Source organism: Phalacrocorax aristotelis, chromosome 1, assembly GCF_949628215.1.
Source record: "Phalacrocorax aristotelis chromosome 1, bGulAri2.1, whole genome shotgun sequence".
Lineage (NCBI taxonomy): Eukaryota > Metazoa > Chordata > Aves > Suliformes > Phalacrocoracidae > Phalacrocorax > Phalacrocorax aristotelis.
The window spans coordinates 67,282,211-67,308,778 of record NC_134276.1 but is presented as its reverse complement, the minus strand read 5'-3'; the positions used below and the strand labels follow the sequence as shown (position 1 = coordinate 67,308,778).

At 43.5% G+C, this 26,568-nt stretch overlaps 1 protein-coding gene across 2 annotated transcripts in view; it reads left to right on the top strand.

Moving 5' to 3' along the window:
- Positions 1-26,000, top strand: part of ADPRHL1 (ADP-ribosylhydrolase like 1) — a 32,760-nt gene extending 6,760 nt beyond the window's left edge. The window contains exons 3-8 of one of the 2 annotated variants that reach the window (XM_075091428.1): positions 4,114-4,239; positions 6,873-7,013; positions 10,105-10,232; positions 13,727-13,859; positions 14,716-14,869; positions 20,802-26,000. In XM_075091428.1, the coding sequence (XP_074947529.1) occupies positions 4,114-4,239; positions 6,873-7,013; positions 10,105-10,232; positions 13,727-13,859; positions 14,716-14,869; positions 20,802-25,575 (5,456 nt within the window). In that variant the 3' untranslated portion in view covers positions 25,576-26,000. Of the gene's footprint in view, positions 1-4,113; positions 4,240-6,872; positions 7,014-10,104; positions 10,233-13,726; positions 13,860-14,715; positions 15,151-20,801 lie in introns of those variants that run through there. The other variant, XM_075091438.1, reaches the window with a different exon arrangement.
- Positions 26,001-26,568: the final 568 nt, after the last annotated feature.

Here is a 26,568-nt window from a genome sequence, read left to right as displayed (position 1 = left end):
TGCTGGTGGCATTGGTAGAGGAGCATGAGGAAAAAGTGTGAGTTAAATGCAGAAAGTTGGGAAGCACAAATTAAGAGAAGGATAAGCCACAGATGGACAGGAGATAAAGGGGCCAGGCCCTAAATTCTCATGCAGAACAGTCTGTAGTCGCAAAAGACACATCTCTTCAGGGCTTAGCAGCCATTAAGCTGGTCTTTATTATTCTACAGATTATTCTACTGATGTAGAGTGAAGAAAAGCACACTGAGGTATTACATACTAAAAGAGAATAATGTAGTGCATGAATGAAAATAATGTAATAAGAAAGTGTCAACACAGCTTTTGTGTCAAGAAGTGACACCTCAGAATTCTGTTAGAAAGCTAATGAAGTAGCCAAGAAATGGGAGGAAAAAGGAGACACTGTGAAGACAGTCTGTTAGGATTTCCAAAAGACTCTCAACAAGGTCCCTCACTAAAGGCACTAAGTGATGAGGCACTAAGTTGCTGCAGGATGACAGAAAGGTTATCCTGAGGATAGAAAACTGGTTAAAAGACAGTGACTGAAGAAGAGGAGACTGCAGTCTGTCTCCTCCATAGAGAAGGAGGTACCTGTGTTAGTTTGTGGACATGCTGAACAACAGAGATCTATCTGGAAGTGCAAGTGCATAGTGGGTCAGTGAAGTCAAAAGTAATATGGTGCAGAGTAGTGGAAGATGCTCACAATGATGAATAACTGTGTGGCATAGTAGCAGAACCAAATGCAACGCACATAAATGAAAAGTCACATGCGGTGGGTGGGGAATCCTAATTTTATATACATAGTTGCAGTTGTTGATTCAGCTACCATTCCTGGAAGGGATCGTAGGGCTATAGTAGTTCTACAAGAATGTTGCTTCAATGCTCAGTAAGACCCAGAAAGCAAATAGACTATTATAAATGACTGGGAAAGGAACAGAGAATAAAACACAAAACATGTTTGCACCGGTGCATAACTCCATAGCTGCTGTTTCTCGATTACTGTATATAATCTGGTCCCTCCCTCCCCCCAAAAGGATCTAAGAGAACTAGAAAGGATATGAGGAAGGATCGTTGGATTAGTAAAAAACTGCTTCCATAGGCTGTGATGTCTGAGGCAGTATAACAGAGAGCTGTAAAGTCATAGATAGTTTGGAGAACATGAATAGGGACAGAGAAAACTCACTGTCTCCTCCAGAACGGGAACTAGGGACTTCAAATGAAACTGGCAGGTATGAGCTCAAAGCAAGCAAAAAAGAGGACTTCTTCGCACACCTAAGGAAGCTGCACAGCTATTTCCCAATGCCAGTTTGAAGATACTACAGTTCACGTGGGTTCAAAAAGTAGCTGGGCAAATTCACCTAAGGAAAAATGCTTCAAGGGTTGTTAAGCAGAAAGATGAATAGCCAGCTGCCTCCTGGATCAGGGAGCCAATTGTCAGTGGGTTCATTAGTACAAATGAACATCATACTTTTCTTTTACTCTTCCTTAAGTATCCTCTCCATTGGCCACTGTCAGATGTGGTAAGTCAGGCTGACCTTTGATCTATGTTCTTACACATGTGTCTCACCCCTTGCTTGGACTAGTTTTGCTGTCCCTTATTTCATTGATTCAAATGGTAGATACTGAGACATGGGAGCTAACAGCTGCTAATCACCTGCAGCCCTGTCTAGGCTTAATGTTACTCCATGTGATGGAATTTTTTGTTACTGAGTTTGCTTGCCTAATTCTGCAGAAGGTTTTAATGTAACTTCTTAGGCTGGAGGAACACAAAGAAGTTGCAAAGACAAGCAGCTTCAGACCAGCAGTCAGACTACCATAGCATCCACTTTGGATGTTATGTACCAAGAGATGTTATTTAATTAGCAGCTCTGTGTAGCACAACACCCTTCCCTCTTGGATAACCAGCATGGATTGTGTCCATTGGAGGAACTGGGACTGCACAGTGAAGAAGACTCTGCCATAGAGTAGCAGATGGTTTAATGAAGAGTTTGGTCTTGCAAGCAGGAGACTATACATTCTCCCAGTTAAGCTGATTGGTGTTCTGGAAGACTGGATTTCTTTCCTGACTCTTTCTTGTGGTTTCTGTTATTTGTGGGATAGACAGATAGTTTTATCTGCTCCTGGCTGCTTAATAACCAGGCACTACAGCTGCAGCATATATGAGGTATAGGAGCAAACACACCATTTGCAGGACAAGTGTCCAGCCTTTTCATCAGGAGCAGTGGCCAAAGGTGTCCTGGAAAGAGTCTCTTTCACTAGTATCAAGAAGGCTAGAAAAGAGGAAGCAAGCTCTGAGCTTGCAGGGAATAAAATGATATTTTTCAAAGCCTTTCATATCACATTTACCAGATGTTTGGCCTTTTTTAGACTGTCCTTGGTGGTTAAACCTACTGGAAGAGTTATTGCATGCAAAATTTGCACATTGGACTCTGAGGAGGAAGGGAGGAGATGTCTTCAGATAACTAATTAGATCACCTAACCAGAGTAATTGCTCAGGATAGCTGCTCTCCAGGGAGAAGAAGAGCTCTTCTCGAGAAATTCAGATTGGTCTGTATTACACCTGCAGATGCCAATGGGTGGCTTATGTTAGTGTTACACTTCGGCTCTGGCAAATACATTTGAAGCCAGTCTTCCTGCCACCCTCACTACCACACTTTGATCACACTCATGATCTTAGGACACCTGAGCTGAAGTTGCTTGGCATGACACTAAACAGCAAGAAGTGTGCAAGGAGAGTCCCTGGTGCTCTGCAGCCACAGCAGGCACAGCCTGGGGGACCATCTGGTGGCTCCTCTGAAAGCAGGTGTCTAGAAACTCTGACCTTGGCTCCTTGGCATCTGCTGCTTCAATTCCCTCTGGCCCATGAATTGCTCCTACTATGCCATCATACCAGCTGAGGGAGATACAGCCTTTCTCCATGCTGCCTGTCTGGGAAAGTCAGGGAGACTGCTCCTGCTGCAGGCTCCACAGATGCTAAAATTAGTTGGCATAAATATTCACCTTATCTTCCAGGGACCAAGTAGAGAAATGCTGATTGCTCTCAACTATACCCAAGGTCAATAGGAAGTGTGACTGAGCAAAGACAGTGCTGAAAAATGCCAAGTACTTTGAAAAACCGAACCCTATCCATCTCAGGGTGGGTGCCTGCAATAAGTTAATGCATTTTTGGGCATTGGCTTACCACTTGCAAAGAGGAGATAATCACCTCACTGGTGCCTTGTGAAGATAAGCGTGTTAAAACTTCTGTGGGATCCTGATCTTACTGTGATAAGTACTGCAGAGCAACGCATTAGTAAATTTAACTCTCCATTCAATTAAGTGTTTAAAAGTTGAACACCTGGGATCATGCACTCAGTGCTGAAGATTAAAAGAAATACTGAATTAGCTGTTCAATAAATAGCCTCCATGCTGCACAAGGCAGAAATTCCCAAGAGCAAGCTCAGTAAGCGCAGGCTGTACCATAATGAGCGTGCACACAAGCACTGACTTCAGGTCACACGGGAAACCTCACTTCTGACATTGCCTAACATTGGAGGATTTGTCTCCGTAGCCTTTAGCTTCTTTTTGGACATGTTATATTTTCATGTAGCAGAAACTCTTTTGTGAATTACCTGTGGGGCTCTTTAGGATGAAACATGCATTAAAATTGTTGTGATACCCATAGGAAGTGTTTTAATTTTGCGCTTTCAGCATGAAGACTACTAAAATAAGGAGGTAGTAGAAGTGTATCTCTCTCTCAGGCTTCTGTTTCTAGTGCTGACACCTGGAGCAAGCAAAACAGCAGTGTCAGCCAAGAATGAGTAAAGATGGTGTGAGAGTTTGAATCCAACAAGTGCTGTGAACAAGACAGCACACTGCTTTCTGAACCCCCTAAGCTCTTCATAGCACTTGAGAATATTGGAATATACCTGTAAAACCAGAATTACTACGTAGAAGCAAAATTCCTCACAAGAAACTTTCAAAACTTGTAACTCGCTTTGCATGGTAATTTCCCATTCCCTCAGGGGTTCCCACACATGAGCAGAATTAATACAATGTGCTCGTTTCACATTTTATCAATGTGTTCGTGTATCGTTAGTCTCCATTTAAATCCTTGGCATTATCTTTTTACTTTAGGTTCTGGATTTGGAGCATCCACGAAAGCCATGTGTTTAGGGATGAGATACTGGAAGCCGGAAAGGCTGGAGTCACTTATTGAAGTGAGCATTGAATGTGGACGAATGACTCATAACCATCCTACAGGTAATGCCCGCTGACGTATCAGTGCCCTGAAATTCCTAAGCCAGCTTTTCGCTTCTGCAGAGACTAACAGCTCCTGTGAATTCACCTGGTTAAACTGCTTCTGTTTTGCAGACTCCGAGGTCTTGGTTTGAATTTTGCTTGGATAATATATACATGTATCTATTACTTATGTGGGCTTATGTAGTTGCTTCTATGTTATGCAGACAGCAACCTCAGGCATAGGAGTTTTCCCCCTAAAAACCCAATAACTAAACGCAACCTGCCTTGCCCAAAGCATATTCGTGTCAATTGCCTTGATCAAATTTTAGGATTCACGTACACCTAGAAGACTCACTGTTATCATGCAAGTTTATGGTTCAGGGGATAATAGTATTTTTCTGTTGACAGGTTTTGTCATATCCAATAACTGTAGGTAAAGGTAGAAAGCCAAAAAACTCTAACTCCACCTATTTTAGGGCACAATCTGAAACATTCTCTAAACAAAACTTAAATAAGTAGATTTAATGTTGTTTTGAATATTTGGGTCTGTCATTCTGATAATTTTATGCTACATGAGCGTGTATTCATTCTGTCTGCTTTAAACAGCAATAAGTAAAATCATAACAAACGTTGACATGTTGAGCACGCTCAGTGCTCTGAAGCAGTCAGAAGAGCCATCAGGATGACATAAAATCAGAGGAAAAAAACTCAAATCAAAGCAGAAAATATCATTAAACCAATATATAAAGTCCATGGTGCATTAGCAGCAGTAAGACTGCTTGCAGTCTGGGTCTCCCACCTCAGAAAGGACTTACTAGAGCCAGAAAATGGCAGCAAGGAGCATCCAAGTTGTCAAACACCTTCCATACAAGGAGAAATTATATCCAGAAGGAGCTTTCAGCTGGGAAAAGAGACGAGTGCCACACAGGGAGGCGGGGAGGAGAGTGGTGGAAGGGTCACCATGGACCTCACAACTATCCTGAAAGGTGCCAGGGAAATGTCAGTTGTGACTGCCATAACTCAAAGACTGAGAAAACCCAGCCGACATGTCAGTCAGGACTGAAACAAACAAAGGAAACACTTCCCTGCGTCATCCATAGTTAAGCCACAGACCTCACTGCTACAGGCAGCTGCAAAATCCACGATACGCCCGGGTTCAAAGGGGATCAGGCAAGCAGACAAGAAGGGCTGTCGCTGTTAAAAGCAATCAAGCTGTGTAATTAAAATTTCCTCTAAGCTGGTCTAGAAGCTCTGGAGAGCAGAGAAGCCAAACCAATTAGGCTCACTCTGTACCGGCATTTCTTGCAGAGCCAGAAACCTCAGCTGGGGCTTGCTTCTGTCCCCTGTGAGGGGCAGCAAGTTATGTGGGGGCTGCCAAAATTAGGGGGAGCAGGGCAATAGCAGCAGGGGAATGGTCTACTGGGGTAGTGAGCCGGAAGAGACTGCCAGCCCTCTGAAAACATCTGGGCACACTCCAGCCTCTACTACCCTCTGCACTGACTTGCCCTGCTGCCCCTGCTAGCCCTTTTCTTCACCCTAGCTAAACTCTCCTGCCATCCTCACCCTGAATGTGGCACTCAAAGATCTTTATGGAAGTTGGGTTAGATGCTCTCTACCTGAGTGAGACCCTTCGAGCTGGCTTTACCTGCTTTTTTATTCTTTCTGAAAGCATCTGTTGGATCCTGGGTTAGATGTGCCTTTGGCCTGACCCAATATGGCAAAGAGAATGAGTAATCATCTCATCTGGACTTGTCACCTCCTAAAATAATTTGATTTTACCTTCAGCACAACACGAAGTTCATGCTTACCTCTGTGCATGAGTGAACGCTTTTGGACCCATGCACCGAGAGAAGCACATGCATCAATACTTTGCTCACATGGGGCTTTTTAAAATGACTGAGTTGTTTTCTTAACCTTCTGTTGCATGTTGCACTAGGTTGGTTTTGTTGCATTTGACTGAAAGCCAAGAGCACAAGAAAGTATGAGAAATGAGCCTCTCTGACATCATGGAAGCGTTGAGTGCCCATTAACAAAAGTTCGTCTTAAGTATATTCATATCCAAAGTGGAAGTCCTAGCTAGGCAGGCAGACAGTATGTCCTACTTGGACACTTGCTTCTTTCCTCTAAGGAGACATGGACTTGTCCCCTTAGAGGAAAGAAGCAATTGTCCAAGTAAGACATGGACTTGACACCTTAGAGTAAAATGAGCCAGAAATAGGCTCATCTGTCCTAGGAGGATCTAACAACCACAGCCCTTGAGCTGGATGACTGTGTAGGCAAGGCGATATAGCCTGTAATCGAATCACTTTGTGCAAGTCAATAACTTCATGTGACTTCAGTAAGAAGATTTTCAGTATCACATTAGAGAATGATGTTTATTTTTGACCCCTACCTCAATTTCTGTCATGTTACACCTCTGAGAACAGAAGCTCCCTTCTATGTAAAATAAGTAGTAAACCAACAGGCACCACACATTAGCCAAGAATCTCAACATGCCACGAGCCAGCCTGTGAACAAGCAGAGATGGCTTATGAGCATTCATTATTCTACCTGACAGCGATGAGGCATTCCCCTAATGATTCTCCCAAGGACATGACAAGGATGGTAAGAGCACAGACTGCACATTGGTAATCATTGTTGTCTATGGATTCCAGGTTTTCTAGGGTCCCTCTGCACAGCCCTCTTTGTGGCATATGCAATACAAGGGAAACCCCTTGTGCAGTGGGGAAGAGAGATGATGAAGGTTGTGCCAATGGCTGAAGAATACTGCAAGAAGACCATCCGCCACATGGCAGGTAACATGTGTGAATCAAGAGCTGTTCTCTTAAAACTATGTTCATTAGAAAGATACTGAAGAAATGTCTCTCTGCAGTCTCTCCTTTTTGCTGCCTCCCCTCCTCTCCCATCTCCACAGGCTGTCCTCCTGCTTTCTCTGCTCAGACTGTAAGCTCTTCACAGGTGATACCACCTTTTTTTTACTGTCCGTTAGATGCCTGGTATATTTGTGGCAAAAATACAGAGAAATAGCAATGATAATGCGCTACTGCACAGTTTTATTTTTAGAAAGTCTTCAAAGATTGCTGGGCAGGGGGGAGGGAGGAAATATTTAGCAGGTTATTAGGGAAACTGACTGCTGAGATATGAATTATTCGGTTCACTTCCATCAATTAGCACAGTCCAATATTTTCCATAAGAAAACCCCCTGACATACCTCATTTTGCCAGGAAAAGTTCACTTGCAGGTGCCTCCTGATGAAGAGTTAGCTTTTGATTGGAAATTCAGACTTGACTTGTATTTCCAAACAAATATTTAAGATACAACCTCTTATATCCTTGTTTTAAAACAACTGAGTGTAACACAACTATGGAACTTGATATTGCTACTTTAGTAACGTATGTGATCTTCAGGGCAAAGGTATTTTGTCCCCTCTTGCCAGGGAGCGATGCGTTTGTAACGGTGAGACCTGCCATGGACAGACAACTATCATCACATTAAAGCATCAACAAAAGAGGTTTTACTGTTAGTCTTAAGGGACGGCTTTTGAGAAAGATTGAATTCAATAGAAATCTTTACTTAAGAGCACTCAGAAATGAAGATTTACCTGGGAAGGAAAGCTGCCACTTTAAAATCGGAAAGGAGCACCGGGGAGCCTTTCTGAAAGACCCCGCATTTTCGTCTGCACCTCATTGCGCACCAGGATTTTTTTAGCTGAGACCTATGAGGAGCAGGTGCAGGATTAGTGTGAGCAAGCTCCTCTCTGAGAGGCTTTGCAGCAGGTCCCTGTCACTCCACCCCAGCAGGACCCCTTGGCGTGGAGGTATGCGCGTTGGACTCCTGAGGCACGCTCTCCGGCTAGCACACGTATTGTTGAGCTTCATCCTATTTTGGTAGTGGGAAAAGTTTCCTGCATTAAAGTTAAGCTCCTTGGCTGGTGAGATGCACTGCAAAGAAATCCTGCCAGACAGAGTCCTCCAGTTTTAGAAAACTCTTTTTTAGCTGTGTTATTCCCCATGGATAACACAGTGTTCAGTCACACAGGACTCAACTCAGCACCCCTCTCTGATATACAGTTGCGATTACTTGCCAGATAGTCCCACGGATCTGAATGTGAACATTGTCTTGGGCTGAGCTCAAGAGATAGGGCAGACCCTCGCTAGGGCTGGCAGTCTGGGGTTTCTGACCATGGTACAGGTTATCCACACAACCAAAATCTCCTGCAACTGCTTTATCCCTTTGTTTCTGGGCCTGTGCATTGGAATAACCATACTTCCTTGCTTGTTGCGGTGCTGCATAGAAAACATTTATTTTTGAGGCACTCATGTTCTGTGGTCATGGGGGAAATAGGGGAAAAAACACAAAGACAGACACCTGCCAGGTCACCTGCATTTCTAAAACCAGTTTTGTAACCAGCTGATGGAGTGGGTGTTGGTAGTTTACTTCAACTAGCAACATTTTCTTTGTGTGACCTGCTTTCTTCCTCAAGCTGCTCTCCTTGGCCTGCTGGCTGTGAGTGCGTTTTCACCCTGTTTTTCTAAACACCCCTCCTTTATTTAGGGTTCTAATGAATAGCTTATGTGTAATCAGGCAAAACTGGGGCATGGACTCAGAAAAAGGGCAGCTGGGCATTCCCAGGCGTGTAGGGCCACGTGGTTGAAGGCTCATCCCTGTCTCTAGCAGGGGACCCAGCAACATCGTGAAAGTATCAGATCCTACAAGGCAGCTTGGATTTTTTCACATGGAGTTGGACCACTGTGAAGTCTTAATTGTCAAAGAGGGTCACCTGTATGGCATTTTAGGAAAAGAAGCGAAATCAGATTACATCCTCCAGGGAAATGGTTTGGTTGGGCGCATGCTCCTCAGTCACTTGCAGCACACAGCTGAGCAACCAAGCAGGACAGAGCCAGAGAAAAACAGCAACACTTAGTTTTATTTTAAACTCTATGCCAATAGTTCCATACTAAATCACCAGTTTGCCTTGGCATGCTTAGCCATCTGATCCATCTCAGTGATTTCTAATTCCTTACCCCATTGGCTTCCCAGGCAGGATTTCACTCAGGCCTCAATTCTGCAGATGGGTTTGTATGTATGTCCTTACCAGGCCAGTGACTTACATGCCTTTTTAAGCCTTTGTAAAAAGGTTGAACCACAGCACTGGCTTGAAAATAAACTGAATTTAATAAGATTATTTACACATGCAAAGGTAAACATGATTAGAGACGCTCTTCTTAAAGTGACAGGAAGAAGAGAAAGGCTTGTGGTTATTAAAAAAGGCTTATTTGTATGGGCACAGATAGCAGATGTGTGTGTTATTTATTCCTTTTACTACATTTAATATGTATTATAATATACACAATGAAAATTTTGGCCTTTCCTATCTGCCTTTTCCTGAAAGATCACACAGAAATACTGTGAGAGCAGAACAGAAATACTGGAGAAATTATGTGATTAAAAACTGTTAACTGAGGTGGGAGGCAATTTGTATTGAGGATGTGTAAGCATTTTTTGATATTCTTTAACCATAGTAAAGGAATACAAAAATGGTCATAGAACTGATTTTATTTTCTCTCTTTTTGTTGACTTTTCTCTTTTCCTTGGAGTGTTCCTTAGTAAATTCTTTAAAAATCTCATCTTGATGTATCTTAATGTGATTTCAATATATCACAAGAATAGCATGAGATTCTGAAAATATTTTCTTTCACATTTTCTACTTCCAGTTAGATGTCCCACTTCATATTAAAATGCATACTTAGTACATATGCCTGTTTAATGTACGTTACTGTAAAATACCCAGTTTTTAAGTTCAGTCATTTTCTTTGACATTTATTTAAGTAGAACTGAAAATATAGATGAGATGAAATATTACATCATTTATTCTTTTGCATTCAGAATATCAGGAGCACTGGTTTTACTTCGAAGCCAAGTGGCAGTTTTATTTGGAGGAGAGAGAAATCAATGAGGAAAATCAGAATAAACCTGTCTTTCCGGACAACTATGATGCAGAGGAGAGAGAAAAGGTAACTGCAACTCCACTCAGAAAGGCTCTGATCTGAAAGGGGTGTTTTCAAAGAGACACACCAGTATTTTTCAACTATTTCTGGTGCCAGAGCAGTCAGGGAGTCTTTTTTTTTTTTCTAAAATTTCAAGAAAGAAAAAACACTTCCCATCCTTGGCTCAGGTATGTGTTAGTATAAAAAAGTAGTTGCCATCGGTCCTGGGGTTGTTGCAATGGGAGGAAACAGTGCAGAGGAGCACACTTCATAGTCCGATGTGTTGATGCCCAGAGCAGGTACGAAACATAAGCCATGCCTATTTGAGGGTGGAAAAGGCAAATGTCTCACCAGGGGCTCTCATTAAAGCCTAATGGAGCTGTGGCCCAAGTCCCACAGAAATCCGCCTGGGTACTAGGAGCTGGACTTGGTTATAGTCCATCAAACATAAGACAGCCATCCTCAGCAATTCTCTGCCAAGCCGGGCTGTGCCCAGGCTAGTTTTAAGTGTCTCGAGAGATGATGTTTCACTATGTCCCATGGGATACTATTTTATAGCGTACATGATCTTTCCTTTGCCTCATGACTTCTGGTTATAACTTCTTCACTCAAGAGAAATAATGTGTCTTCTTCCTTGGTGTTTACAGCTTTCTGATATGTGTTGGCACCTCTCAAAGCTCTCCGCTTAGCAGCTAAGTAATAAGTATGTGGTTCTTGTCACCTTCTCCCATATATCAATCCTTTTTTCCAGACTATTAAAGCACAGTTCTATTCCGAGAAGTCACTTTGTATATTTTTAGGTGATCATCTACACCGTGTAAAGTGCCAATGGAAGGTAGATTGACTGTGGATAATAAGAAATTACTCACTTGAAACATAAAGATGTCCTTCCAGTTTTATTTTATTAATTCAGTGCCATGAACTTGTTACTACTTTTTTGTTCCTTCCAGTTCTACCAGAGTCTTAGCAGAGCTTTAGGAGAGATTAAACCCATCAGTATTTCGCCATGATTATTTCACATGAGAACTGCATGAATTCCTCATGCAGAAACAAAATTTACCTTAATTGCCCTAGCCCTACTAGTTTGGCCTATTGACCAATTTATTTTGATGCACAAGAAAGGAAAATGTTGCTTGACCCTCCAACTCCACCACCATCCAGAGATTACAGCCTGACAGAAGTCAAGAGACTTAATTTGCTTATAAACTGAGCATGTTAATAGCCATGGAAGGAATAAATGAGGAGAAAGTAACCATCCGGCCTGCCATTTTCCCAGGAGAGCTTTCCTTTGTGCTCCCTCCAGACTAACTGGCCGCTTGTGTCTAGAGGTATAGCTGATTGCCTTTCTACAGGCAATTGATAAAGCACTAATATATGGCACCACTCTTACCAACAGGTGTATGTATGCATGTTCCTGCTCGACCAGGTGCACCTTTCTGCGGGCACATACCAGCTGCAGGAGATGTGAAAGTGAAGTCCTCAAATGTAGCTTGGATTGATCTGAGTACATTGCAAAGGCAATGTCCCTCTCACAAAGAAATTACACCTTGAAATGCTAAGCAGCAAAGACCATATTCTGTATAAGTAGGTATACAGCTTAAATTTGGAGATGACTAGAAATGTGGGAATAAAAGACAAATTACCCCTCCTTAAATGTATAAATACAAGATGGGCCAATGTAGGATAAATCATTTTTCAGTGATACTTTTGGAACGCATTAGATACACAGTGAACAGGCAGAAACTGCACTGTGCTTGGGATCAGCCTTGCTTCTGCAAACAAATCACTCACCCTGCTTGCTTTCCCAGGATGGACATGATGTGCAACAAAACAAGAGAGGAACCAAACCAAAGTCCTCCAGGCTAATTAGGTTTTGAGGGTCTTGTCTCCTTAGGATACAGTTGCTTAAACCAGCACCATAAAGGACCAAGAACGGGAAACAAAATGGATGGAAAGGGAGTGCTAGCCAGCAGCGGGTCAGCTCCTGGAGGGTGAGGAAGTCAGAGACAGCTGTGATTACTGACAGCAGGGGTTTACAGCAAGGAGGGGACATGTGAATTACCTCCAAGGCTTGGCAGCAGCTCAGTGCCTTCAGCAGGAGGGAGTGCGTGTCGAGACCCCCATCCATGCTCTCAGTGCTCCTGCTCCTCACCCGCCTGCCCGCAGGAAGCCGGGCTGGTGCCGCACCGCAGAGCTGCATGCAGGCAAAGGAGTCAAAAGAGGGTTGCACTTTTGAAATGTTTGAGAAATGGTGCCTTGGTGCAGTTAAGTCCCCAAAGGCTCAGTCCTGAGGACAGCTATCCCTAGCATAAAGTTGTTTTAGCAAGTCAAGATGACATCAGATGTGTGGAGAGCATCAGTGTTCTTAAGGGCTAAATGGAGAGACACTTGAGCCGCCTGCCTCTGCACCCAGAATAGCACCTCCACGTTTAGTCCTCTTGCCTTTGGTAGTATTACACGTGTGTCAGTACTGCTCCACCAACATCCAAACTGCAGCAATAAGGCTGGAAAGTTTGCATGTGCCTGAGGACAGCATAAAGATATAAATACGCTCTATAGATTGGGGAAAAAAAGAAAAAACAGCAGAGCGAAGATGTAGTCAGACTCTGCCTCTTTCGATGTACATGCAGGTAAACCACAACCAAATATGTAGTGGCTGAGGTGAAAAGGAATAGACAGGAATGCAAACCCGTCATAAATATTGCAGAAGTCAAGAGCCAGCCAAGCAGGAACAATTCAACTTACCACAACGTAACTTAAATTCAGGAAATAAAGCTGCCCATTTCCTTTAAAGGAAGCTTTTTTTTTTTTTACCATGAGTTTATCAGTGTTGAGTTCATTTGGGGATTTTGGGCAGGAGAAAGTGAGCTCTAGAGGTACCTCCTCTAGAGAAAATCCAGTTTTCCTTTGCAAACCTAGCTGTGGGCTTTGGGGTTTTTTCCTTCTTTCTTTCCCTGGGGAAGAAATGTTTCTTACATTTGCAAATTATCTTCCCTTTTGTTCAATAAATGTTTGTGAAAGGGGACAGAGAAGGTTTGGCAAGAAAAAGTCAGAGAAAGGGGCTTGAATTAACATAGTCTGAAATTGAGCGCCTGAAGAAATTACTGAATCAGAACTTTTCACCCTCCACGTAAAACTTGGCTAATTGAAACATTTGCAAACATGTGACAAGGGAAGTTGAGAATATTTCCAAGAGGCAGGAAGAGGACTGACAAAATAAGTCCTTACCAAACCCTATTTTTTAAATAGTAAGGAGTTTCTGGAGCATGAACTTGGAATCTATCTTGATCTACTTTTTTACATTCTTGGCTTGCTTAAATCAAGCCGTGTTATTGGCCCGCCAAGACTTGGTGCATGAAGCTGGGGTGCAGGCAGCGGTGCAGACAATGCAGCTGCCTACCACCCTTTCCCTGCAAGGCAAGCTCTTCCCACCTGGCAGGGGAGAAGCCACCCCGGCACAGCAGCGTGCCCCACATCCCCATTTCCAGTGCCCTACCCTGACATCACCATCTCTCCCACAGACATACAAGAGATGGAGCTCTGAAGGCCGGGGTGGGAGACGAGGCCACGACGCCCCCATGATTGCCTACGACGCCCTCCTGGGCTGCGGTGGGGACTGGACAGAGCTCTGCAACCGCTCCATGTTCCACGGAGGTAAGGGTTCCCCACGCGTCCCACCCCCCGCTCCCTTGCCAGGGGCGGGAGAGAGGCCTCCTGGCTGTTGGCTGCCACCACTGTTGGCCAATCCACCATGCCGCCTGTTACGTCTGCACCCACGGTTTTACCCTCTAAATCCCCTTCTTGCAGCGGCAGCTGCCACGCAATCCATTCACACTGCTTTTCAAATGTTGCTCCATCTAAGTCTCACAGTTTTGAGATGCATGAGAAGTAAATCCAATATGACTTAGTAAAGAGGTGGCATCTTTCCCTACCGAAATGCTAGTGCCTTTGGCAATGCAACCGTTTAACTGCACATAGTGAAACGAAGCGCGCTCATGGCCCCTTGCTGCAGAGCCTGGCTGGCACAAACCTGGGGGCGCCACATGGACCATCGGTGTTACTCACCATGACTAGATGTTTTAAAGCACATGCAATGCCATGCTGCACTATTGGGAAGGAAGGTACTCTTTCCGATCTAGGACAGTTGCCATGTAGCAGGGACACCTGCAGCTACTCTTCCCTCCTTTTTTCCCTAGCAATAGGAAAACAGCTTGCAAGAGCTGCTGTGTTGGAGTGGATTTTCCCCAAACCAAATAAGCTTCTAGACCAGAAGCACACACTGCAGAGGTGTCACCACATCGTTGCCTTGGCATTGCTCTCTTCCAAGGGACCCTCACCTGGCACTTCCAGAGGCAGGACACAAGGTGGTGCAAGCCTTTGGGACTGACCCAGCATGCCCCCACCATGCTCCATCAGCAGCATAATATTTCCTCTTCTGTGCAGCTCAGATTTTGGTTGTCTATGTGAAGGTGCCTCTAAGAGACCATTGCAACTGTGCTTAAACCCGCAGGAGAAAGCGCAGCTACTGGGTCCATCGCTGGCTGCCTGTACGGCTTGGTTTACGGCCTGAGCAAGGTTCCTAAAGGCTTGTACCAGGACCTGGAACAACGGGAAAGGCTTGAGTACTTGGGCGAGAATCTTTACCGACTATCCATGGAGGAAAAGTAAAGCAGTTTCTGCCATTTCTCTTTCTATAAAGACTATATTAAACCCTGTAGATAACTGACTGGCATTCATAGCGAAGGAATTAGCTGAGAGTTAGTCTGAAAGGCTGTATGTAGATCGTGTGCAAGCAAAAATAACTGAATTACTCAAGACTGATTAGATATTTACGGTCTTTGTGGTTTTTTTTACAGATGTAGGGATTTCTGAGTATAAAGAGTGCTGCTTAAACCAGTGAGATAATTTCAAATGGAAAAAAATAAATAAAACCTCTTTTGATTGATTTCAGTCTAACTTGCTATAATACCACTTCCTAAACAGCTGTGACCAGTAATTACACATACAAAATTAATTTTCAGAACTAATGCTTTCCTGCAAAACTAATGTCAGTACCTACTTATGGGGATATTCTCTGTATATTTGACAATCCTTTCACTGCTGCTGTTCCTCCTTGTTCTCAAATCTAATGCGTCTGTGACACTTGTAAACCTAATGTCTCACGGATTAGCTTTTAATGAACTGCTGATCCTCGCATCAGCACTGTGGTGCAAGGTATTGTTACATTAGAAGCTTCCAGAAAAGGAAAAGCCAACACTAAAAATACCCTGAAGGAACAGCAAAGCATCAGTCTAAAATTTCTGAATTATGCTCTTATCATTCTTCAGAACAAAAGGTTTTTTTTAAATAGAACTGGCTGAAATATTCGTAAATAAATTAATCTTACACTACTTTCTAAGCATCATTCATTATTTTTAGATTGAGCAGATTATATGTTGCTGTATCAGTATCAGAACTTTTGGCTGAGGTCTTCAAGCAGTTGTAATAGGTCAGCAGTCAGGCTGTGATACTTTTCACAAGTCTGAGCACCACAAAAACCCCAGGAAGAAAACAGTTACAATTGCTTTACCTTTTTCCTCTTTCCTTTTTCCTTTTTTTTCCCTCTGCCTTTTTTCCCTCTGTTCTTTTTGCCTTGCCTTGCTTCGCCTCGCCTCACCCTGCCCCTTCTCTCCAACCTTTTTCAACTTTTTTTGTTTTTTACTTTTTCTTTCTCTTTTTATTTTTATTTTAATTTTTATTTTTATTTTTTAATTTATTTTTTCCTTTTCCTTTACCTTTCCTTTTCCCTCTTTTCCCTTTTTCTTTTTCTTAAATTTTTAAAACTTTTTTAAAATTTTAATTTTTCAAGAAAACCAACAAACTGTGATTCAGTTAAAAGTTGCATACAGCAGACAAAGTAAACAGTAGACCTCAGTGAAGGAGATTCTGATGCACCTGCAGCAGCACGGGCACAATTCTGGAATCCTCAATGAAATGGCACGGAAGAAGTGAGCACAGAATTTGTCCCTGGTGTTTAACCTTATGTTTTACCTCAGAAGTTCAGAAACTGGGGTCTGCATAGCACTTTCTAATGTCTGCCATGAGTGATTGCCTAGTGGTGTTGGTTTCTCCTATCTTTCTCCAGCTGTGTTTTAGAGAGATAGCTAAAAATACATAAGTACTTTCCTACCTCTTTTTCCATGTAAGCAATTGCTGGAATCATCACTGGGATGCTATGTGGCAGAAAGAGGAGCAAGTGATCTCTGTCATTATGAATAGCAGCCTGCATGACAATGTCTATATGAAAAGGTTTTCCATACTACGAGCTACTTCAAACACTGTTTGAGCATGTCGTCTCTTTGCAGCTTCGCAAGGTGCTTTCTTGTTTGCTTTGGAGATACGTTAAACCAAAAGAAGCATTTGTGTCAGTAACTTTTGATTTAAGAGAATATCAAGACTTTTGAAAAACATTCCTTCTAGTTTAGGATGCCTCTAGCATACCTGTAATAAATTCAGCAATAGAGAAGAGAGAAGAACATATCCTGCATAAGGTAGGATTTTCTCTAGTACTTTGGCTTTTCCTCTTCCTTTAGAAAAAAAAATCACAAAAAAAAAAAAAATCACACACAAAAAAAAAAAAAAAAAAAAAAAAGAAGAGCATTCATAACTGTTCCCACTTTAACTTCTATCCAGGCTGGAGAGGACCAACTTTTTTTCAGAGATACATAAGATAATCTAACTTAAAAGGCAGTTCCCAAAGTCTGAACTTGTAAAGCACCATTTCTGCAGTTGTTGAGGTGAGCAGCGTGTTGGCCATCATTTCACTGACAATGCTAAAAAGGCCTGTGCATTGGTCCGAGCAGGCACAGCTGCTCCCAGTTGTCTTCCTTGTCTACGAGCAGCTCTTTGAACCAAACACCACGCAGAGCCAGGTAGCAGCGGGGATACCCGGGGATGAGGGGGCCTATGGGATGCAGCATCTTGTGTGCTCCAGCTTGTGGCCATTTCCTCAGAGCCAACCATCAGTGAGTCAGAGCAATCCATTGATCTCTGGCAGCTTCTGCAAGTCGGACAGTGTTTTCTAATTTTTTTCCTATCTTTTGATGAAGTCTCCATGGTGCTTCCTCCTCCTGCCCATGCCCTGTCCTGAGTGCTGCCCCTGTAGCAGCTAGTCCTTCAGGTCGCCAAACTGTGCAAAATGGCGGTCAGCTATTTAACATGTAATTCAGGGTCAAAAGACAGGGCCTTTTCTCCTCCACACCAGAGACAGTAAACCAGAAACTCCTTCAGCCGTATGTTTTTAGCAAATGCTACAGGATGCCACCACCCCCAGCTCTTCAGCAGCCTCCGAACCCCTAACAGAGTGGAAAGGCAGGAGTGCATTTGTGCGGGAAGGGCTGGGGGAGAGCACCAGCTCCTCTCTCTCTGCCACGGCACGTCAGCTCTCCTCTGCTCTGCAACACAGTGGTGTCTGCTACAGAGGTTTCCCTGGGACAAGCCAGCTAGCAGGATAGGGTTGCACTGCTGCCCATTAACATATCAGGCTGTTGCCACTCTGATGCTGCCATGATAAGTGTCACCAAAGAATCTACAAATAAATAACTAAGCTGCCTGTCTTATGCATCTTAATTTTTCTTGGGCCAAGAAGACAGGAAACTTCTGAAGGTGGCCTTGCCTCCTCTGGAGGTCCAAGCAGTCTCTCCTCCAGACAATGAAAACAATGCAGCAGCGCCTCCAGAAACCAGCAGCATGCCAAAGCAGCACCATGCACATTAAAAACAGTGAAAACCAGCATGTCCAGGGGAGGAGAGGAACAAAAAGGCTGAAGTCCACCTTAGGCCATTTCACGGCATCAGGGAGGAGCCCAAGTATCTGCCTTGTCATCCAGTGTAACTCACACCGCTGGGAGGTGAATTCTGCTGGCGTGGGGTTCCCCCTGTGCACAGGGTTTACCTCCCCAGCTCCTCCTGGCTGTGGGTGGGACTAGAGTTGACTATCTGTAGTTGATATAGATGTGACTATATTTCATTAATAGGTCACATAGTTTAAGAATGGCAGGATGCAACTTGAAAAAAAGTGGTGAAGAAATATTAGGGATGATGTCTCGGCCTGTTAAAAATGGTGATCATGCTCCCAACCCGAGAAACCTTTGCTTTCCTTCCACAAGGTGGAAGCATGGTGTTTTCCAAACATGGGGACAACACAGTCTCATCCCTACCCACATTTTCTGTGGTGGTCTCAGAATTTAGTGTCGTTGTACCACAGCCCTTGCAAGGAACGCATTTCAGATTTACACAGTTGTGATGTTGGTTTGCAGGTGCAGTCATTTTGGAAGAATTGCAGATGCCCTAAAAAGGTGCCATAGCTGTTTGCTCATCTGCTGCTGCTTGCTGGTGAATATGGTTCAAGTACTCAACCCATGCAACATGTCTGCATACTTAAGACAATGCAGTATTCCCCCAAGTGCTACATTTCAGAAGGCATCCCATAAGAATGCTCTAACATATATTTTACTAAAAGCATAAAAGGAAAACTCTGAACAAAGCTCACTAGTAGTGTGTTTTAATGAAGCTGTATGAATTTTATAGCTCATAAGTGATTAATTACCTTGAATGCTCATAGTAAAGAGGGTCTGATCTTCCCTTCACGATCAATAGTAGTTTGGCTACGCTGACCTCACTGAAAGCAGGCCTAGTCCATATTCTGCTGTGGCCATTTACCGTATCCAAAGTAGTCTGGAAAGGAGAGGTAAGCGGGGCATCAGGTTCCACTGCTGTTCTGAGAGATCAGAGGTGACCCTAAATCATGCACATTAATGGCCTTCCGTGTGTTTCTGAATACACCAGGCACTTCTTAGGGAGGAGAGGAGCGATCTGCTGCCATGGCAAGGCTTCAGTCAAAATACCAGCAGACTGGTTCTAGGAGGAAGAGTGAACCAGGATATTTTTAGCCTCAATTATACCCTGAATTCTATTATTACGTTTTTTATTCTGAAAATTCCCATAGTTGTGACACATGGGGACCTTGGTGTAACATGGGATCCTTGCTTCCTTGGCTATGGTCAATTCACTAAGGGAAAGGGTAGATGTTACCACATTATGCATGTGGCAGCGTGCACCTGTGCTATGCTGAAATGTGGTTATTCCCAATCAAAACCTACGAAGTATTGTTTGTCACATTAGACATGGGCCAGTTGTCACGCTTTTTTCTGTTATTGGCCTTTAAAAATATCTACAAAGTAATTATAAATAGACCTTCTTCCATTCAAGATGGCAACTTCGTCCCACTGCTGAGGGATGTAATTTTCAATATGAGCACTTGAAATGCAGCCAAGTGGAATCCAAATGTCACCACCCGACTGGACAAGAACCAGCCCCCCACTTTGCAAACAGCCCCCGTAATACCACAGTGGAGGGCTGGGTCCGATTTCTTTCAGAGTCCGTGGGGTACCAGCTGCTGGGGCACAGCTGGGCCTTCCCCAGCCTTTTGAAGCTGACACTCCCTGAAGTATGAGCCTCTTTGCAGCCTTTCTTCATTTTCTACATGTGGGCTTAATTTAAAGAATTTTTTATTCCACTTCTGCTCATAAAAAGTAATCCCCTCCCGGTATGCAGGCTGCATTCTGTGCATGAAGCTATTTCACTGCACGGTGAAGTAACCTTCCAGCTTTTCGTGGTGTCAGAAAGCCGACACCTCTTGGTTTTTCCCCTCCTAGTCCCATCTATTGTTATTAACTTCACGCTCCAGCTTTTGTGCTGAGTTCAGTATTTTATTTAGTAACTGATCCACCCCAATTAAAGCATTGCCTAAATCCCCAGCTGTCCAAGGGCCTGATTCTTCAAACTCAAGTGTAGGTCCAATATACCGGCCTTCTTGCTCCAGATTAAAGGGGGTGGTAGTCAAGGGTCATTGCCAGGGTTGTTATGGTGGTGGTATGCTTCACTAAGCAGATTTAAGAGCATAGTCTTGATGTGGGATTTGAATGCCATCAAAAAGCAAATCATGCAAATTCTGTGTGGGGTTTTTTTTTTTTTATTCTGGAGAGGTACCTACTGACTTCTAACCTATACCAATAGCAAAAACTATCAGTGGCATATTTGTGCTCCTCAGCCTTGATATTTTGTTTTAATGGTTTGAGTCTGCTTTACAACCCAGATGCAGAACCATGTTTTCCTGCTGTGTTCCCATCATATTTATCTTTGCCTACCCTTTATGTAGCAGGAGAGGAAAACACCTTCAATGTTGGTCTCACGTTAGGACACAGTAATACTAAATGAGTGAAGAGCGGCACAGAGATGTGGCCACCCCAACTAGCGTTGCTTGCTCCCCTAAGTGCTTCCACCGGCCACAAAACACAAAGAAAGAGGCAACGATGCTGTGTGGGACCATGTGCCCATGTGAAGCCTGCATGCTCCTGCTACACCATGCCTCACGAAGCTTGTAAAGCACTTTGCATGCTTTTTATTTAACAGGCCACTAACAACAACTCTTTTGAGAAGGTCTAAATTAAAGTATTTTTTTCCATTTTATGTGTGGCAGCATGCCATTAAAGCAAAATAAGGAGGTAGCAGCAATGTTGATGACTTGAAAAGAACATTCGTGTTTTCTTTTGCACAGCACCAAAAGCACACGCTTTTGTGGAGATGATAAGATGCTGGTAGACCCTTTGGTGCTGAAGAAGAAGCTCAATAGGATGGCCACAGAGCAAGGGGTCTTTGCTGTTCTCAGTAGCCTGCTGCTGTACGTCACCGAGCTCGCAGCTGGCGATCCACAGCTCAGAAGCAAGAGGACAAAATGGGCAGAAGGTAAAGAAAACAAGGTGAGTTATAACCAGCCATGTCCAGATCCAAACAAGGGCCAGCATCCAACCAGATTTCAGCTCTTACGGTCCAGGTTTCTAAACAACAATCGCGAGCCATACACCAAGAAAAGAAGAGAAGTTGGCAAACTGGTCATTAAAGAGAAGCTGTGGGTGAGCAGGGCTGGTAACAAGCTGGACAGAAGCAGAGACAGGAAAGGAGATGGAAAAGCAGCAGAGGAGGCTGCAGACACAGAACCCAGTGAGAGGGCCAAGTGGAGCAGCATGAGTGGGAAAAACACAGTGAAGAACATCCTGCAGAAATTTTTAGCAGCCGAAGAAAAAGAAGCCAAGGAGAAGTCTCCCAGTTGGAAAAAGAAGGGGCCAAACAGCAGTTTGCCAAAAATAGTCAACAAAAGTTCGGTCCTGTCCAAACTGAAGGAGCAGTTTGAACAAAGTGCTCTCTGCTCAGCTGCAGAGGTCAAAGCATCGCTCTTGCGCAAGGGTGAGAAAAAGACTAAAAACTTCCCAAGCAGAAAAACTATTCGTAAGCCAGAGGTCAGGGTACTGCGCACAGCAGCAATTACAGCCACAGGTATAAACAGCCCAGAGTCCCAATATTTAGTGTGCTCCACAGTCCCAGTACCCAGACTCAGCATCGCTACTGAAATTAACCATCCTTGGAGCTGGTCAAAAAATAATGCTACCAAGCAGCCTTTCGCTCATGACACACCATTGAAAGAAAAGGGGGGGTCTGAGAGAAACCTGGGTGAGAACAAAATACCAGCAAATGCAGCACAAGGCAGTGAGGACAAAGAAGAATCACTGGCAGCACCCAAAGCAGTGTCTGATAGAAAGGACTGTGCTGAGGCTAAAAATTCTGCAAAGCAAGGACCCAACTTTACTCTTAATCTAGATAGCTCTTCTACTACCCGTAAAAACAGAGCTCATGCAGACTGCATTCCTCCCTTGTCTGAACATAATCTAGACTGCAACAGGAATAACATGTCAACTGGGCCTGAGACATCTTCACTACTGGGGATTACCAGTGCTGTGCAACCTGTTAAGGAAGACAGCCCACCTTCTAACTCGCCTTACTCTAGCACAGTTGAAGGATCCCATGAACAAAGTCCTCAGGATACTAGAACAGGTGAGATTCCTGAAATAACTATGTACGTATACAGTTCGGAGGAAGCCGACACAGAGCTTGCAGAGCCAGAAAAGGATCCTTTCTTTGCAGGCCAAAAATGTTTTCCAGAGCAGAAAGCACTGGAAAGCATTCTGCCCTTTCACTCTCCAAAAGTTCAAGCATCTTGTGAAGTTGAGCCTCCAATGGAGGATCGAAAGATAACTCTCCTAACACCAGCTTCTGGCAAAAGGCCACCAATAGTTCAAAAAGAGGCACCAGGTTTAAGAGGCAGATGTTCTGAGGAAGCCAAAGAAGGAGTGAAATATCACAGGGAGGACAAAGTTTCCTCTACGTCTAGCAAAAATGATAGTGATGTCTCAACTAAAAAGGAAGAGGAGAATAAAACACCCAACAAACAAATGCAAAATGAATCCAAAACCAAGCATCCACAGCCTCCTCAAATGCCCGGTCCACAAAATAACTTAATTAATTTCAAAGGTGACATATCAAACCCAGATGTAAATCAGACCAAACCCACACTGTCCTCAAATGAGAGCCAGGAGCAGAAGCCTGGTGCTGCAGAAGAAGAGCACATCTCTTCTCATTTGGAAATGACACAAAGCCCTTTGCCAGGTGACCTTGTGAAGCACAGTTCCTACATCGCCGAAGAAGATTTTGGGAAGGATAAATTATCTTCGTCAAATGAAATGATGAATCATGCAAACAGTCGAGCCCTGCACAGGAGTTCCTTGACTGACCTGGAGACCTGTCACAAGCCATCCAAATCTTTCATTAAGCATGAAGATGCCACTGCAGATGATATGCCCTGGCCTGACTCTGAGGCATGGCAGCCACCCTTGTCAACTCCTTTACCAACACCCATGAGTGGGATTGCAGGACAAAGAATCCATCACACTCTTGGAAATCCCCCAGCCCTTCCACCTGTTGACCTGGAGAGACAGGGAGCTGGTGATGTGGGAGATGAGAACGCCAGCCATGGCTGTGAGAAGCATCCACCACTCTCTTCAGATGGGTTGACAAACCGTGGCAGTGATACGACAGTGGAGAAGAGAACTGCATGTGATTTTAAGAACCAAGTGCTCTCCCCAGATCATGCAATGGAAGATGAAAACTCTGCAGCTGAAGAGACAAATACATGCCAGAGATTTGAGAACTGTCTTTCACTTTCACCCAAGAAGCCAGGAAAACATGAAAATAAAACCACCCTAGCAAGAAAGCCCCTATTACCCTTGGAGAAAAACCAGACACCAACTTCAGATGATACCACGAAGCAAGGAAGTGATATGCTGGAAGAGAACCTGTTTCCTTCATCAACTGAATTGGTCTCAGACCAAAAGAAACATGCAAAAGATAGTAATAAGGTCTCTGAATATACAAAGGATAAGCTCTTGCCATCAGGTGATGACATGAAGCATGAGAGTAATAGGATGGAGACAGAGGAGAGAGAAGAGAGAAATGTCCTGAAATCTGAGGAGAAACAAGTATTCACACCAAGTGATACAGTCGATCATGATAATAACTCTTCAAATGAGAAGAATGCACATAGGCATCAAAAATCCCAGTTACCTTCATCAGAGCATGATACCAACATTCAAGGAGGGAAGAATACTGGACAGAGTTTGAAGCGTCTAAGACCTTCAAGAGATTTTGTGAAACACGAACATGATATGACAGTAGATGAAAACACCTGCTGCAATAATGGGAAACACCACCTGTCCTCATCAAAAGAACAAGTGAAACAAGCAAATGACAGTGCAGGGAGAAAAAGCATCACGTCAAACTTCAAGAATTATTCAATGCCACCAAGAAATACATCAAGGCAGGACAATAAGACCACTGATGAGGAGAATACCCCGCATAATTTGAAAAATGAACCAGTGCAGCACAAAAAGCATTGTGAAGGAGAGAGGAAACCTTCATGTGATCCTAAAAATCTAAGACCATTATCAGATCCATTGGTGAAGCAAGACAAGAAATCCTCCCCTCTAGAGACACAGAAACAGGTGCCACCAGGTGACTTTGTAAAGCCTGAAACTGAGTCAGATGAAAAAAATTCTAAGCCTACCTCTGAGAAGCCCCAGTCACCTTCTTCAAACAAAGTGCTGAAGCCTCAAGAAAGAAGCTATTCAGGAGAGAGGAATCAAAAGTCTCCAGCAGTGGAGGACACCAGGTCACCTGAAACAAAGGCTGTAAAAAAGGATAATAAGCACCAGCATTCTGGGAAGTACCAGCTACCCCCTTCAAGAAAATCAGCAAAGTGTGAGGAAAACACTCCAGGAGGAGAAAAGCAGCAAACAAGATGTGAAGATTTTACGGCACCTGATACAAATGCTGCAAAAGAGAAGAACAAATTTCCAAGTTCCAGGAAGTACCGATCAGTATCTTCGGAAACATTGGTTAAGCCTCAAGAAAAAAATACTCCAGAACAAAAGCAACAAACACCAGCTTCTGCATGTTTTAAGAAGCCTGGTACTAATGCTGTAAAAGAAAAGGATGGAGATCCAAATTCTGAGAAGTCACCTGCTTCAAAGAAAGTGGTGAAGTCCCAAGAAAAAAATACTTCAGGAGACAGGAGGCAAAAGACACTGGCAACAAAGGACATCAGGTCACCTGAAACAAAGGCTGTGAAAGAGGAAGATAAACACCAGCGTTCCAGGAACCACCAGTTACTGCCTTCAAGTAAATCAGAAAAGCCTGAAAAAAATATTCCAGGAGGAGAAAAACAACAAGCTGTGTCTGAAAGTTTCACAAAGCCTGATGCAAGTCCTGTAAAAGATAAAAGCAAAGGTCCAGGTTCTGGGATGTGGCAGTCCCCACCTTCAAATTTGCTGGTGAAGCTACAAGAAAAGAACACCACAACCAAAAAGAAACAGTCACCACCACTGCCCGATGAAAAAACAACGTATAAAACTGGTAGTCCAGAAAAGAAGAGTGGACCTGAGAGAAGAGAGAAATACCAGCTGTGCTCTTCAGCTCAAACAGAGAAGCACGGCAGTGATGGCTCAGGAAAGGAAGGCCCTGCAGGCGACTTTGGGAGCTATCAAGCTCCATTGCCAAGTGATGGCACGAATTGTAAAAGCAATACTGTCCCAAAAGAGATCAGTTTGTCTAACAAAGGAAAGTCGTCCAAATCATCCTCATTTCATGTTGCATCAAAAGATGAGGAAAATCCTGCTGAAAATAGAAAAAAGCAGCCTGGATTCAAGAAGTACCAAGCGCTCTCATCAAAGAATTCAGTGAGGCATGAGAAAGATGTTGCTGAAAGGGAGGGGAGCTGGCAGGCAGCTGGCAAAACAAGTGAGAGAGAAGCAGAACTGGAGGACTGCTCTAAAGCAGCGCCATTCTCAAAATACACAGTGGAAAGCTACAGTGAAAGCCCCTTAGATTCATCCTTCAAACCATTGATCATTAGAGTAACTGACACATTTAAACATCACAGCTAAAAAAAGTGGCTACAGCTTAGGCAAGGACTTACAACTGATCATGCTACCGATTCCCTTGATCTTTCTTTTTTCCTTTACTCTCCAGGGCATTATATTATAATTTTTTAATCACAAGGACATTGATGTGCATCTATCTGAGCTGGGCTTTTTCCTTTCTTAAACATTAGCCTGAAGACATGAATTAAATTAATCACTGCAAGTGAATTAGCTAATCACTGAATTAATCATCAGTTTATAAATTAAATATGAGAAGGGCTTTGAGATCGCATGAATTCAGCCCTGCTCCAGACTCTCCTTGCTAACTAATGGGTTTTGTTTGTAACAAAGACGACTGTTCAGGGTGAACTCTATTTGTATTTACTTATTCTAATGAAACTCCACTAGTACTTCTTCCAGGAATGGTGGTAGGCAGTGTCAGCTTTCATTATGTCAAAAAGCACTTGTTCTAAGCTCTGCCTTTTCACAGATTAATGGGAACTGTTGATCTATTGCTGCATTGAGTGATGCCGTTAGCAGAAGTAGTGAGGGAAGGAGGGGAATGCTTCATTTATCTGCAGAAAAATCCTCAAAGGATGTTGATGCTACCAGAGGATTTACCACAAATGCAAATGTTCAGCTTCATTAATATTAATATTGGAAAAATAGTGATTTAACCTCCTCTGAAGCTATTTGCACTTTGGCCAGACACTGTGTGAGTTATTGTTGTAACAATGCATCATTTCAAAAGGTTCTTAATTACTGCAGATGAACATGCAGCGAGTGTAAGAGCTCAGAAAAGCTCAACACTGAAAGGCCCTGAGGACCTCTCCTGAGGACAATGTAAGCCAGAGAGACTCAACACCTTGCCAGGGCAATTCAGCTCTTCCTGGGACATCTGTCCCACTCCAAATCCTGGGATGCACAGACATGAGCCAGGTGCAGCAACTCACATTTAAAGTCTTAGGAAGTGTTTATTTTACAATGAGATGTGAAATGGAGCAGTAGGAAGCAGCC